This window comes from Schistocerca nitens, chromosome 6, assembly GCF_023898315.1.
Source record: "Schistocerca nitens isolate TAMUIC-IGC-003100 chromosome 6, iqSchNite1.1, whole genome shotgun sequence".
Classification (NCBI taxonomy): domain Eukaryota; kingdom Metazoa; phylum Arthropoda; class Insecta; order Orthoptera; family Acrididae; genus Schistocerca; species Schistocerca nitens.
In genome coordinates, this window is record NC_064619.1 from 301,519,146 (window position 1) to 301,533,918 (window position 14,773).

A 14,773-nucleotide genomic window follows, 5' to 3' on the forward strand; every position below is an offset into this window, starting at 1 on the left:
GAAAATCATTTCAGTGAAGCAACAGTGGAAGACGGAAACACTCTCCTTTTCTTATAAGGGTGATATCAAGGGATAAAAACTACAGAAAACATGGATTCGAAGGCAGACAGTCCTAAAGCTTGGAGACTTCTGAGACGCCTAAACAATGATCCGACTAAGACCACTGTACATCACTGTTCCATTGCCAACAAAACAGCACATCAGTTACTACTGAACGAGAAGGCAATCCACAAATCACAAATACAGGAACTGCAAAGGGAAGAACAAGAGGTGAGCAGAGGCCTTACATCATCATTCAGGATGGAAGAATTAGAGAAAAACCAGCTGGTTTGGACAGGATACGAATTGAGCAAATAAAACACTTTAGCTTAACAACAAAGAAATGGATTCTCCAATTTTTCAACAGCTGTGTGAGCAGAGGCCATATCCCAAATATATGGTGCAAGAGCCAAGTGATTGCTCTCCTGAAACACGGAAAGAAGGAAATAATTCAAAGACTTTTAGATCAGTTGCACTACTAAGTCACCTTTACAAATTGCTGGAAAGACTCATTTTAAATTGCCTGTCACCTGTAGTTGACCCCTTACTTATATCTCCGCAATCTGGACCTCGACCTGACAAAAACTGTAACGGGCAGCTGCGAAATCTTACACAGTTTAAAGAAGATGAGTCTGAAGCTTGTAAGGTGACAGGAGTGGTATTTATCGACTTAGCATCGTATGACACCGTCAATCACTAGCTACTGCTAGCCAAAATCTACAACATGACAATGGATTTTAGCCTTAACAAGGGTCATCGCCACTCTTTTGCAGAATCTCAGGTTTTTCGTCGACTTCAAAGGACAGCGTAGGCGATGGAGGCTACAGAAAAGCACGGAAATAAGCTGGCTCCAATTCTGTTCAATATATACACGAATGACGAACCCATATCACTCAACAGCAGGAGCTTCTTGTATGCCGATTACCTTGTTCTAGCCACCCAGAGCACTGATTTTGAACAGAACAGCCTTATGAATGTCGTTAAAGGACTTTTCAGATACTAAAACACAAACCAACTTAAACCAAATCCCATAAAGACACAAGTGTGTGTTTTTCATTTCAGAAACAGGGAAGCTAGTCGTAAATTAAAGATAGTATGGTCAGGTGTCCAACTGGAACACTGTGAGACCCCAAGTATCGAGGAGTTACACTTGACAGAAATCTTACTTTCAAGAAACACTGCATGATCTGCAAGTAAAAAGTTACCGCCGCGGAAACTGACGAGACACAGTGGGACAGTCTAACTGCACAAACCTCTGCAATCACGCGACGCTATTCTGCAGCAGGTGGACATATGTCTCAATGGCACCTGCAGAATCAACAGGCTACTTAAAATACTCCAAGCGGATGGCTTTGCACCTTGCAGGAATAGCACCACCTCCTGTTCGAAGATAAACAGCTTTGAATAAGGAAAGAAAGTGGAGCAGGAGATAACGTATCCTCTGTATGGACAAGAACCGCACCAGCAACGACTGAGGAGTTCCCTTAGAACATCGACGGCACTTAGAAACACTTCTAAAAAATGTAGGTTGCAACTATGGAGGACTACGACCTACGTTCCCCCTGGCCGAAAAAGAGTTTCAGAAACTCTATCTTCTGGTTGTAATGAGAAATGGGCGGTTTGGAAGTCCCAGAATAGAATGAGATCTGGAGTTGGTGGATCAATGGTTAATTTGACAACTAGGGCTACACTGATTAAAATTATATTCAATGTGACTGCGAGAAGACCCGACAGTTCATCATATGCTTCAATGCCGACTGTATCCAACCTCCTACACGGAAGATCAGCTTCATCAAGGAACAGAAAATGCATTGGAGGTGGCCACGTTATGGGAAAAATTAATATAGTCGTAATTGTGCACAATGTGTGTGTGTTTCAGATACGAGAATAAGCAAATAAAATTTCAGTTTTAATGGCCATCAAGTGTATGTTATGTACGAAGTACGTGAAATGTATATACTTTTTTTTCTACCCCTAAATTTAAATCGGAGCGAAAGATCCATCACCAGGATTTACAAGACTTACTTGAGGCTTTGTGTCATTACCTCGTCAAGCAGTCGTGCCTGAGCCACATTATGTTGATATATAAACGGAAAAACACGTGAGCTCTAGTAAAAAAGACAGTATTGCGCTATAAAACAGCTGCAAATTGCGAAAATCAGTATCACTGTTGGCCAACAGTGAAAAACGTCAAAAACAATGAAAATATAACAACATGTGTGTGGGGGGGGATGGGGGGGAGGGGAGGGTTATCTACACCACCTCCTAAACCACTGGACCGATTTCTATCGAATTTGGTGCAAATATATCTTACTGTCAGGCAATTATCGCTGTGGGGAGTAAGAACCACCTACTTATCAAAGATGTGGGGCTGAAAGCGAAGCGTACCCCGCTAGCATGAATTCCCAGACTTCATTCATCCAGTATTTGAGAATGAGAGCACTTTGCGACTTGCAACGAACTTTATACGTAATTTCAAACCTTTACGATTTTTTTGTCTCGCTGAGAACCCGCACAAAACCATCGAACGAAAAACTTTTATCGGTTACTGCTATTCCGCTGTTCATGTAGTAGAAGTACCGCATGAGGCATCACGTTATAATTTATAGTTTTCTACTAATAACTGTACTTGCGAAGCATTTTAGAAACACATGCCAGACATATGCCACAGAGTGTAAGTGCACAATTACATCATTGCACGACAAATAGTTTAGGGGATGTGACGTCATAAACATTAAGCACAAGGCCAGACGCTGCGTGGTACAAGCGTGGACGCACGGATATAAAGGAATATGTGGACAACGCCGGGTTTCTCCGTGTGTGTGTGTGTGTGTGTGTGTGTGTGTGTGTGTGTCTGTCTGTCAAGACGCGTTTTCGTTGACATGTCGTGTTATTTGATTCACAATAATTACAGCAAAAAGTTACAGTACCAGCCTTTTTAAAATTAAGCAGAAAATGTGTTTCTTTGAACCAAAGTAACTTACTTTTTAGTTGGATAGGAAAATTTTCAACTTGTACTCATGACGCATAAATGGGTGAGTACTTCTAAACTAAGTGAACCAGTGTTGGTATAACCAATTAGTCATGCAGTGGCATTGTCCATAGTACTTTGGCAATCGACAATAATGTTCTGTAGTATATATTCTTGTTTTACTGATTTTTGGCAAACTGAGCAGTTCTGTCGTTTCTGACGCATGGTGAATTGCTCTTCATACTATCAAAATTTGCACGTATTGTTTTTATTTGTTGCTACTAGAGGAGATACCCAATTTTGCGATAGATTTATGTTACATTAAGATTTCCTATATGAGCCCGCGATCACTGCGAATAATTTTGTGAATGTAGCCTTCTAGATTGCTTGATATATTCCTGTAGTACGCTGTTTGGGCTACTGCTGTGATCATATAAAAATACTTATTACTAGCCAAACAAAGTTCAGCGCCATTATTAAAAACTTATACCTGTTCGGGGCGTCAAGTCCAACTGAGCTGGCGCCGTGAGTTGGTGTAGGTTTTTAATACTGACACTGAACCGAAGCTGACGCCCCAAGCAGGTGTAGGTTTCTAACACTGACATCGAACCTTATTTCCTACGTGCTAAGGTTTCTTATCTGATGATGAGAGTAGCGGACACGGCAAAATGAAAAAAATTATTAAGCTATCTAGACTGTTTCATTCACTAAAAATGAAATTTCCCCATATCGTTTCGGCTGTGTCAATTACCTCATTTCCAAACAATTACGCTTAAGATCGTACGGTCACTGCAGTTTAAGCTGTTAGGCGTGGGGGTGTTGCCTTATCACGTGCTACATTTCTGATCAACGATGTCAGACCCAGTCGGTCCCAAATTATGCCAGATATAAATATTTTGATAGGCAATTGCGAACATCTGTAATATATTTTAGGAAGTCCCAGACGCGCAGCTTTCTATATGTATTTGATTACTACAATCGGTTTTCGTTATTAACCATCTGTATGGCATCAAATATAAATTTGTCGCGTACGAACTGCCAGTTGGACACCTAGCTCACCCCCCCCCCCTTCTCACTCCATCATCCTCTCTCTCTCTCTCTCTCTCTCTCTCTCTCTCTCTCTCTCTCTCTCTCCCCCTTTCTTTATTAATCGAATTTGGTATGTCGAGGGTTGACATAAGGCATAGTTAATATATGTTTTTTTGTAATATCTTGAATGTTGTTATTGACCGAAGGTGGTTGTAATAAAAAATAAATATAGATGGTTGAGTGTCACAGATTTTCTAAAAAATATTCAGATTTGTTTGTGGAATATTATACGTATATGAAGTTGGCTGTGTGGTATCCAGGTCAACTTATATCAGTCCAGGTGTCTCTTCTTTTCATTTGCTCATGAGAGGTGGAACCTTTTTGTTCTAATTCGTCTCATCGCACGAACCATTCTGAATTACAAAGTTTCTCGTGTTTTGGTATGCGGTGCAGGATATCTGTATTAAGTCCTGTGGTACAAAGTTGTGCGTAGTGAGTTATTGTGCCCGGCAGAGGCATTTTCCACAAACTTACACCCCCGTGTCTGTTGCTTTTTACGAGAGTAATCCCAAAAGTAAGGTCTCCTATTTTTTATAAGTACATAGGCCTGTTTATTTCTACAATGGTTTACACCAGTTTACAGCTTGAACATTTAGCTATTCATCGACATAATCACGATTTCTGTCAATGCATTTTTGTAGACGCTGTGGCACTTTTTGTATGCCCATGTCATACCAGCTCGCCACCATGCTGTTCAGAAAGTTACGAACCTCTTCCTTCACCTTGTCGTCGGAGCTGAATCGCTTCCAAATGCGTGTGTGAAATCTTATGGGACTTAACTGCTAAGGTTATCAGTCCCTAAGCTTACACAGTACTTAACCTAAATTATCATAAGGACAAACACAAACACCCATGCCCGAGGGAGGACTCGAACCTCCGCCGGGACCAGCCGCACAGTCCATGACTGCAGCGCCTGAGACCGCTCTGCTAATCCCGCGCGGCTGTCCAAATGTTCTTTTCACCTAGGGAACAGTGATAGTCACTGGGCGCCAAGTCAGGACTATAGGATGGGTGAGTGATTGTGTTCCACTGAAACTGTTGCAGGAGAGCAACGGTTTGCCGAGCGATGTGCGGGCGAGCGCTGTCATGGAGAATGTGTACGCCCTTGCTCAACATTACTCTTCTCCTGTTCTGAATTGCCCGTTTGAGTTTTTTCAGTCTCACAGTACCTGTCAGCGTTAACTGTGGTCCCAGCGATTCAGCTCTGACGACGAGGTGAAAGAAGAGGTTCATAACTTTCTGAACAGCATGGCGGCGAGCTGGTATGACATGGGCATACAAAAACTGCAACAGCGTTTACAAAAATGCATTGACAGAAATCGTGATTATGTCGAAAAATAGCTAAATGTTCAAGCTGTAAACTGATGTAAACAATTGTAGATATAAGCAGGTCTATGTACTTGTAATAAAATTGGAGACCTTACTTTTGGGATTACCGTCGTAAATGTATGTAAATGAGTAGGATATGGGACGTGTCCCGATAACAGGCGACGCGTTTAACACTTACAGGCCGCTGCGCTTACAGTACAGCAGAGTACAGTAGCGTGTCAGTGGGCCACACGTACCTGGAACATGGGCAGGTGCAGCTCGGCGACGTGACCGAGCAGGCGGAAGGTGGCGAGCGCGACGCTGACGGTGTGGGGCGGCAGCGGCGGGGGCGGCTTGGCGGCGGGCGCGCCCTGGCGCAGCAGCGCGCCGTACAGCATCGACACGGCGCCCACCAGCTCCGTCACCTGCAGCGCGCCAGACAGCTGCGTGCCGCCGTCCGCCGCGCCGCTGCACCTGCCGCACACACACAGCACGCGCTGCAGTCCTCGCGACGTCGCCGCTCTCGTCCGCGCTTCCAGGGGAGGTACCGGCCACATTTCAACCCGATTGAAAAAAACAGAGTCGCAGGGGGCTGAAAATTTGTCTCGTAACTCCTCTGGCATGCTGAATTCAGCGGATAAATACAATTTATTACAAAATATATTTTTCATCACTTCTGAATTTTTGAGTTTTGGAAAAAAACTTTTCTTTTTTTTCAATCATCATTTTTTAAAACCCATACGTCGAGTTGTTGGGTATCACGGAACGTATTCATTAAAAAATCGAGCCAAAAATGTTTAAAACTGCCAGAATAGTAGCACTTTTTACTGTAGTCATATTGATTTTTTTTTTTTTTAATGTTGAAGTGTAGTTAGTATTCCAGCACTAGATAGATACACTGTGGCCATTAAAATTGCTATACCAAAAACAAATGCAGATGATAAACGGATATTCATTGGACAAATATATTACACTAGAACTGACATGTGATTACATTTTCACGCAATTTCGGTGCACAGATCCTGAGAAATCAGTACCCAGAACAACCACCTCTGGCCGTAATAACGGCCTTGATACGCCTGGGCATTGAGTCAAACAGAGCTTGGATGGCGTGTACAGGTTCAGCTGCCCATGCAGCTTCAACACGATACCATAGTTGATCAAGAGTAGTAACTGGCGTATTGTGACGAGCCAGTTGCTCGGCCACCATTGACCAGACGTTTTCAATTGGTGAGAGATCAGGAGAATGCGCTGCCCAGGGCAGCAGTCGAACATTCTCTGCATCCAGAAAGGCCCGTACACGACCTGCAACATGCGGTCGTGCATTGTCCTGCTGAAATGCAGGGTTTCGCAGGGATCGAATGAAGGGTAGAGCCACGGGTCAAATGGTTCAAATGGGTCTGAGCACTATGGGACTCAACTTCTGAAGTCATTAGTCCCCTAGAACTTATAACTAGTTAAACTTAACTAACCTAAGGACATCACACACATCCATGCCCGAGGCAGGATTCGAACCTGCGACCGTAGCGGTCTCGCGGTTCCAGACTGCTGCGCCTAGAACCACACGGCCACTTCGGCCGGCAGCCACGGGTCGTAACACATCTGAAATGTAACGTCCACTGTTCAAAGTGCCGTCAATGCGAACAAGAGGTGACCAATGGCACCCCATACCATCACGCCGGGTGATACGCCAGTATGGCGATGACGAATACACGCTTCCAATGTGCGTTCACCGCGATGTCGCCAAACACGGATGCGACCATCATGAGCCTGTAAACAGAACCTGGATTCACCCGAAAAAAATGACGTTTTTCCATTCGTGCACCTGTCTGTGATGCAGCGTCAAGGGTAACCGCAGCCATGGTCTCCGAGCAGATAGTCCATGCTCATGCAAACGTCGTCCAACTGTTCGTGCAGATGGTTGTTGTCTTGCAAACGTCCCCTTCTGTTGACTCAGGGATCGAGACGTGGCTGCACGATCCGTTACAGCCATGCGGATAAGATGCCTATCATCTCGACTGCCAGTGATACGAGGCCGTTGGGATCCAGCACGGCGTTCCATATTACCCTCCTGAACCCACCGACTCCATATTCTGCTAACAGTCATTGGATCTCGACCAACGCGAACAGCAATATCGCGAAACGATAAACCGCAATCGCGATAGGCTACAATCCGACCTTTATCAAAGTCGGAAACGTGATGGTACGCATTTCTCCTCTTTACACGAGGCATCACAACAACGTTTCACCAGGCAGCGCTAGTCAACTGCTGTTTGTGTATGAGAAATCGGTTGGAAACTTTCCTCATGTCACCACGTTGTAGGTGTCGCCACCGGCGCCAACGTTGTGTGAATCCTCTGAAAAGCTAATCATTTGCATATCACAGCATCTTCTTCCTGTCGGTTAAATTTCGCGTCTGCAGCATGTCATTTTCGTGGCGTTGCAATTTTAATGGCCAGTAGTGTATGTACATCGCAGAAACTTAATTGAAACATTAATTGCGTCTGTATATGTGCATAAACTGTACGTACATCTGAAATCGTGTATGTATGTGTGTCTACTATGTTCATCCGAAATTAACGTAAATAAATAAGCGTAACTATAGTTTACGTTCTTTTATTTTTGCAAATTTCCTAACATGCGGATTTACATTCGCGGCTGACTCAGTTGTGAACTGGAAAGTGAATATTTATGAAGGTTTCCGGTCCAGGATGGGTGGCCGCGCTCGAGCGGGTAATCAATATTCGAACACATTCATACCACAGGATATACATGCACTCTAGCGGTAACGCCCCTGCAGTCTACGAACTCTAACGTAACGCCGAAGACGGGTGACTGATCAGGACGAAGACTGGCGACCTCTTACTTTCATTCCGCGTGGCCAGCGACACACGCAACCGGCGTCTGGCCCATGCCGACGCAGCGAATACGGGAATGAGTGATGTAATACGTAAAACTAAAAGCAAAGAATACAGGTTTAAAATTATGAAGTCGTCTTTAATTTATTTTTCTTTTATACTAGGCCAAACATTGTATAATGTCATAGTAACTCCATTTTATATAAATTCTTGTCACATTTTATAAATACAAAGTTTTTGTAACCGATTTACACTTTACTATTAAACAGGTAACTGTATTTCAATTTCTTTGAAAAAATCAAAACGGTCGAAACGAAAATTTGCTACTGCTTGTCAATTTTAAAAATTTTTGGCCCAAACATTTTTGTGAATATATTCCGTGACCATCAACAACTCCACGTATGGGTCTGAAAAAATAATAATTTTTAAAAACTCAAAAATGATGAAAAAGATGAAAAATTTTGTTTGGCAAATTGTATTTACCCACTGAACTCAGCACGTCAGTATATGTTATGAAACAAATTTTCAGCCCCCTGCTATTTTTTTGAAACCGGGATGAAATGTCACCGGTACCTCCCCTTAAAGCTCGCGTCCACATTCTATATAAACTGCCTGCTATACAGGGATCGCTGCGAGCATCAGAAACAGCAGGTTTATATAAATCGGTCATTAGAGTAACAGAGATCTTACTAAATATACTACCCGATATGAAGCACCAGAAGACAAGGGCGAGTGCCAATGTAGCTCGTACACGTACGCACAATCGGCAGATATTTACATGGTTAGACTTCTAATTACATGGGACAGGCAGAAAGGCCACAAGGCTGCGTTAGTGTTATACCACATCTGATAGGGTACATAAGCGGCGCACAAAGCGTAAGATATTGAGTGATCGCTGAAAGGACACGAAGCTGCCGCATGCTCTTATGAGACGGCGTTATCAGCACCTCACAGAGTTTTGCAGCGGGCCTCACTGCGAGTCTCCAGTACACCAACAGGCTGAATCGTGCAACATCCAGATATCTGGGGCACTCGGATAGGACAGTTTCTCCGTATTAGACTGCATGGGAACGCGAGGGCAGGCAGAGTCGCTGCCAAGTTGCCGTCCACCCTGACCACCACAAGGGGGCATTGCCGTATTGCGCACCAACCACACTGCAAGCCCTGCACATTTGCTCCTGCCATCAGAGAGCAAGTTATGGGACTCCATGCAATATTCTGTGTCATCCTGTACCACTGCTCGGAGACTACCAGCAGCCAGACTAGAGAATTATCGTCCCATGCTTTGGTTGCCGTTAACGTAACACAAGCGGTTGCGTTTGGAGTGGTGCTGCGACCCACCGAGAAGCGTGGATCGCTGCAGAATGGCGTCGCACTGCGTTCCGCGACGATCATCGTCGGAGAGTATGACGAGAGGTCCCATTCTTCCACAGACTTCATGTCACGGCTCGTAGTGACGGAGACAGCTTTGCTGCCACAACGGTACGTCACGAAAATACTGTATCTTCGTGTGTTAACTCTCCTAATACAGTATCGTCGTGTTATTCCTCAACATGACATGCTCGTCCACAAATGGAACATGTCCCTATCAACGTGTGCAGAATGTTGAGGTACTAAATGTGCTCAGGAAGAACCACAGCTCTGTCCTCGATAGATGTGTTGGTGCAGCTCGGATATCATCCCAGTTTTATTTATTTATCGCATGTCAAAACATACACAAAGATTACAAAACTACTACATGTCAACAAAATGACACAAATGACAACAACTGTATGCAGGTATCAGGATCTTTTATGAATTTAACTACACCACGCGTTGCTGTCAGGAAATCTTCGAAAGGGGACTTGCAGAGATGTGCGAAACAAGTTCATACAACATGAGCAACTGACTCTCGTTCCGCACCACATTCACACGACGGTGAAGAAGATTCGACCCACTTGTGGAGAGCGTCTGCAGATCTTCCAGGGCCCGTTCGGATGTGGTTCAGGGTAGACCAAATTACCCGAGGCTTGTCAAATCCAGAGAGTTTCTTCTGGATTCAGGACAGTTTCTAGCATTGTGGAGGACAGATTTGTTGCCATCAGCCGGCCGAAGTGGCCGCGCGGTTCTGGCGCTGCAGTCTGGAGCCGCGAGACCGCTACGGTCGCAGGTTCGAATCCTGCCTCGGGCATGGATGTGTGTGATGTCCTTAGGTTAGTTAGGTTTAACTAGTTCTAAGTTATAGGGGACTAATGACCTCAGCAGTTGAGTCCCATAGTGCTCAGAGCCATTTTTTTGTTGCCATCAGCGTTTCCGTTCATCGATGGAACTGGATTCAATTTCCGTGAGAGTCCTGCATGTGATAAGAGCGTGATGTCTTGATCTTGGTCTTTTTCGCTCCGCAGGAAATACATCGCTTAATACTGGACGGTCGGTGTTATCAGCAATGTTCTCGTATTCACATAGAGCAGAGGGCAATGACTGTCCCTGTCCGTGACGTTCATTAAGTCACGCGTGTCCTCTGGGTGATGGTAAAGAACGGTCACTTCAAGGCAAATATCCCAAGCTAAGATGAACAGATAGCTAGGAAATCTCCAAAATCATCCAGAAGTTCAACGATGGGGCACAACAGCTGCGGACCAGCTTTCCTCAGAAGAAGACACAACAGTTTTATGACACCATTCGCAACCGAATTAGTGCATGCATCCAGTATAGAGGGGGTGCAACGTCATACTCATAAGCAGGCTCATACAGCCAAGTTGTTTATAAATGTGAGTCGATTTTATAATCACTACAATAGCATCACTTATCCTCTTCATCCGTGAAGTTTCATTTCTCCTTCTGCTCCCTCTTTCCTTGAAAGAATCCTGCTCCGTCTTTAATGAACATGTTCTCGGCAAGAGTTAAAACCTAATCTACCTTCCCATTTGCTTTTATTTTTGTCAGGAAGTGTCTACTCAGCTTCATTAATCACTCACACTCTCGTTCAACACTGAAGCGCCAAAGAAACTCGTATATGCATGCGTATTCAAATACAGAGAGTTGTAAACAGGCATAACAGCGCGCTGCTGTCGACAACGCCTTTATAAGACAACAAGTGTCTCGCGCAGTTGTCAGATTGGTTACTGCTGCTACAATGGCAGGTTATCAAGATTTAAATGAGTTTGAACGTGGTGTTATAGTCGGCGCACGAGCGATGGGACACAGCATCTCCGAGGTAGCGATGCAATGGGGATTTTCCGGTACGACCATTTAACAAGTGTACAGTGAATATCAGGAATCCGGTAAAACATCAAAACTCCGACATCACTCCGGCCGGGAAAAGGTACTGCAAGAACGGGACCAAAGACGACTGAAGAGAATCGCTCAACGTGGTAGAAGTGCAATCCTTCCGCAAATTGCTGCAGATTTCAATGCTGGGCCATCAACAAGTGTCAGCTTGCGAACCATTCAACGAAACATCATCGATATCGGCCTTCGGAGCCGAAGGCCCGATCGTGTACGCTTGATGACTGCACGACACTCCTCGCCTCGGCCCGTAAACAATGACACTGGACTGTTGATGGCTGGAAACATCTTGCCTGGTCAGACGAATCTTGTTTCAAATTGTATCGAGCGAATGGACGTGTACAGCTATGAAGACAACCTCACTAATCCATGGACCCTGCATATCGGCAGGGGACTGTTCAAGCCGGTGGAGGCTCTGTAATGGTGTGGGGCGTGTGCAGTAGGAATGATATGGGACCCCTGGTACGTCTAGATACGACTCTGACAGATGACACGTACGTAAGCATCCTGTCTGATCATCTGGAACCATTCATGTCCGTTGTGCATTCCGACGGATTTGGGCAATTGCAGCAGGACAATGCGGTGCCCCAAACGTTCAGAATTGCCCCAGAGTGGCTCTTCTGAGTTTAAATACTGCCACTGGCCACCAAACTCCCCAGACATTATCATTTTTGAGACTAACTGGAATGCCTTGCAACGTGCTGTTCAGAAGAGATCTCCACCCCCTCTTAATGTTATCTATTTATGGACAGCTCTGCAGGATTCATGGTGTCATTTCCCTCCAGAACTACTTCAGACATTAGTCGAGTCCATATCACGTCGTGTTGTGGCACTTCTGCGTCCTCGCGGGGGCCCTATAAGAAATAGTTCCTTTGGCTCTACGGCGTATATTAACACTGCCACTTACGGTTTAGACATTTACTCACCAACAGATGTTCTACAACAAGAATAATAATAAGTAGATTTGAAACGTTCCTTTTGCCCACGCCCCGAGTCGCACTCACGGCCTCCCCCCCCCCCCCCCCCCCCCCCCAGTAGCCACGCTCTCTTCGGGCGCGCAAGACAAATTACGCGACTTACTGCTCCCCAGAATTATGAGGAAGTGTATACTAGCTGACCGGAATTAATTCTGTGAAGTACCACACCCACTAAACCAGTTTATATAAGAGCCGTCAGCATCACTTTGACCCGCCAGAAAGGGTTACACTTTTTACAGCTCTGATATCAATAATTAAAAGTACTGTAGCTCCCTAATTACTATCAGCCCGACTGGAATGTAGACACTGTGAAATAGTTCATCCACCGTCGCCAACTACTTACTAGCAATAAAAATTTACAAGTAAATCTGCAATCTTTGTGATAACTTCACCCCGGCAAATTCTTTTTGGTGTGTGTGTGTGTGTGTGTGTGTGTGTGTGTGTGTGGTGCTTTGCACAATATGGTGATGGATATATTTTGGAATATTCGAAAAAATACAATCCTGCAACTTCGCAACAAAATCGCGCGGAATTTTCGACGGCAACAACACACCCCAAAAATACTTCGCCACAGTGGAAGAATAAAAATCGAAAACGGACGCTAATGTAAAGTGTATCTTGAAAATCATGTGAACAGCCGTCCGATGATGAACTTGCCAGTTCGAAACCGGTAACGGCGCAATTTACCTAAATAAACAGCAGTATTAATAGTGGCTCGTTGCTGTTCTTCTTTGTAAGAATTAACCTACATTACAAATTCAGGAGGTACGACGTCATCAACAATGAGCTGCGTGAAAATGAAAATGCAGGGAGAAATTCACCAGAGACACAGGTGGACTATGTGTACAAATACGGGTGAAATATGTTAAATATACGTGACATCTGCGTACACGGCTGATACCGCGCATAAGAAGCTCCTCCGAAATACCTGGACCGATTTCAACCAATCTGCGTACATATTACTCACTGTTTGCAAAGAAATATTGAGAGGGTGAAAACCAGCAAACTTCTGTTGGGGTGGGGGTGATGCACAGAGAAGGGTGGGGAAGGAGGGTGTGGGCAGAGGGGGCAGAGGGGGGGGGGGGAGGAGGAGGAGGAGGAGGAGGAGGAAGCAGATGGGAAGAGGGAAGAGACAGGCAGGACACGACGAGGAGGAGATGGATTAAAAGAAGATTGGAATAAATACATACTCGAGCAACGCTGGGTATTGAGTTACTATTCTATAAAGAAGAACAGGATGTATGCGGCTACACTCCAAATCACACCTAAGTGCCCGGCAGTGTTCATCGAACCACCTCCACAATAATTCTCTATTATTACACTCGCGAACAGCGCGGAAAACGAACTCCTATATCCTACCGTGCAAGCTCTGACTGCCCTTATTTGATTATTATGATCGTTTCGCTCTGTGTAGGGTCGCGTCAACAAAGTATTTTCTCATTCGGAGGAGAAAGTTGGTGATGGAAATTTCGTGAGCAGATCCCACCGCAACGAAAAACGTCTTTGTTTAAATGATGCCCAACCCAAATCCTGTTATCATGTCCGTTACATTCTCCCGAACTTTCTCGAGGTACTCCGTTAATCCTATCCGGTAAGGATCCCACACCGCGCAGGATTTTTCCAAAACAGGACGGACAAGCGTACTGTATGCAGCCTCTTTAGTAGACCTGTTGCATCTTCTAAGTGTTCTGCTAATAAAATGCAGGCTTTGGATCGCCTTCCCCATAACATTTTCTACCTGTTCTTTCCCATTTCAGTTGTTCGTAATTGTAATTCCTAGGTATTTAGCTGAATTTATAATCTTTAGATTTGATTGACTTACAGTGTAAGTGACGTTTAAAGGAGTACTTTTAGCACTCATGTAGATGATCTCACACTTTCCATTATTTAGGGTCAGCCGTCAATTTTCGCACCATATAGATATCTTTTCTTCAACGATTTGCAATTTGTTTTGAAATTCTGATGATTTTACTTCACGATAAAAGACAGCATCATCTGCTAACAATGCAAGACGGCTGCTCAGATTGTCTCCTAAATCGTTAATATAAATAAAGGAATAGCATATGGCTTATAACACTACTCTGGGCAACGTTTGAAATCACTTCTGTTTTAACTCGATAACTTTCCGTCAGTTACTAAGAACTGCGACCTCTCTGACAGGAAATCACGAATCCAGTTGCATAACTGAGGCGATATTTCATAGGCACCCAGTATGATTACAAGCCATTGTGAGGTACAGCGTCAAATGCCTTCTGGAAATCTAC

General features: G+C 44.5%; 1 protein-coding gene across 5 annotated transcripts in view; it reads right to left on the reverse strand.

Annotated features, from left to right (window-relative positions):
* Window positions 1–14,773, reverse strand: part of LOC126262573 (S phase cyclin A-associated protein in the endoplasmic reticulum) — a 620,393-nt gene that overhangs the window by 104,055 nt on the left and 501,565 nt on the right. For all 5 annotated transcript variants that reach the window (XM_049959285.1, XM_049959286.1, XM_049959289.1 and 2 more), the window contains one exon: window positions 5,665–5,881. In XM_049959285.1, the coding sequence (XP_049815242.1) occupies window positions 5,665–5,881 (217 nt within the window). The remainder of the gene's footprint in view (window positions 1–5,664; window positions 5,882–14,773) is intronic.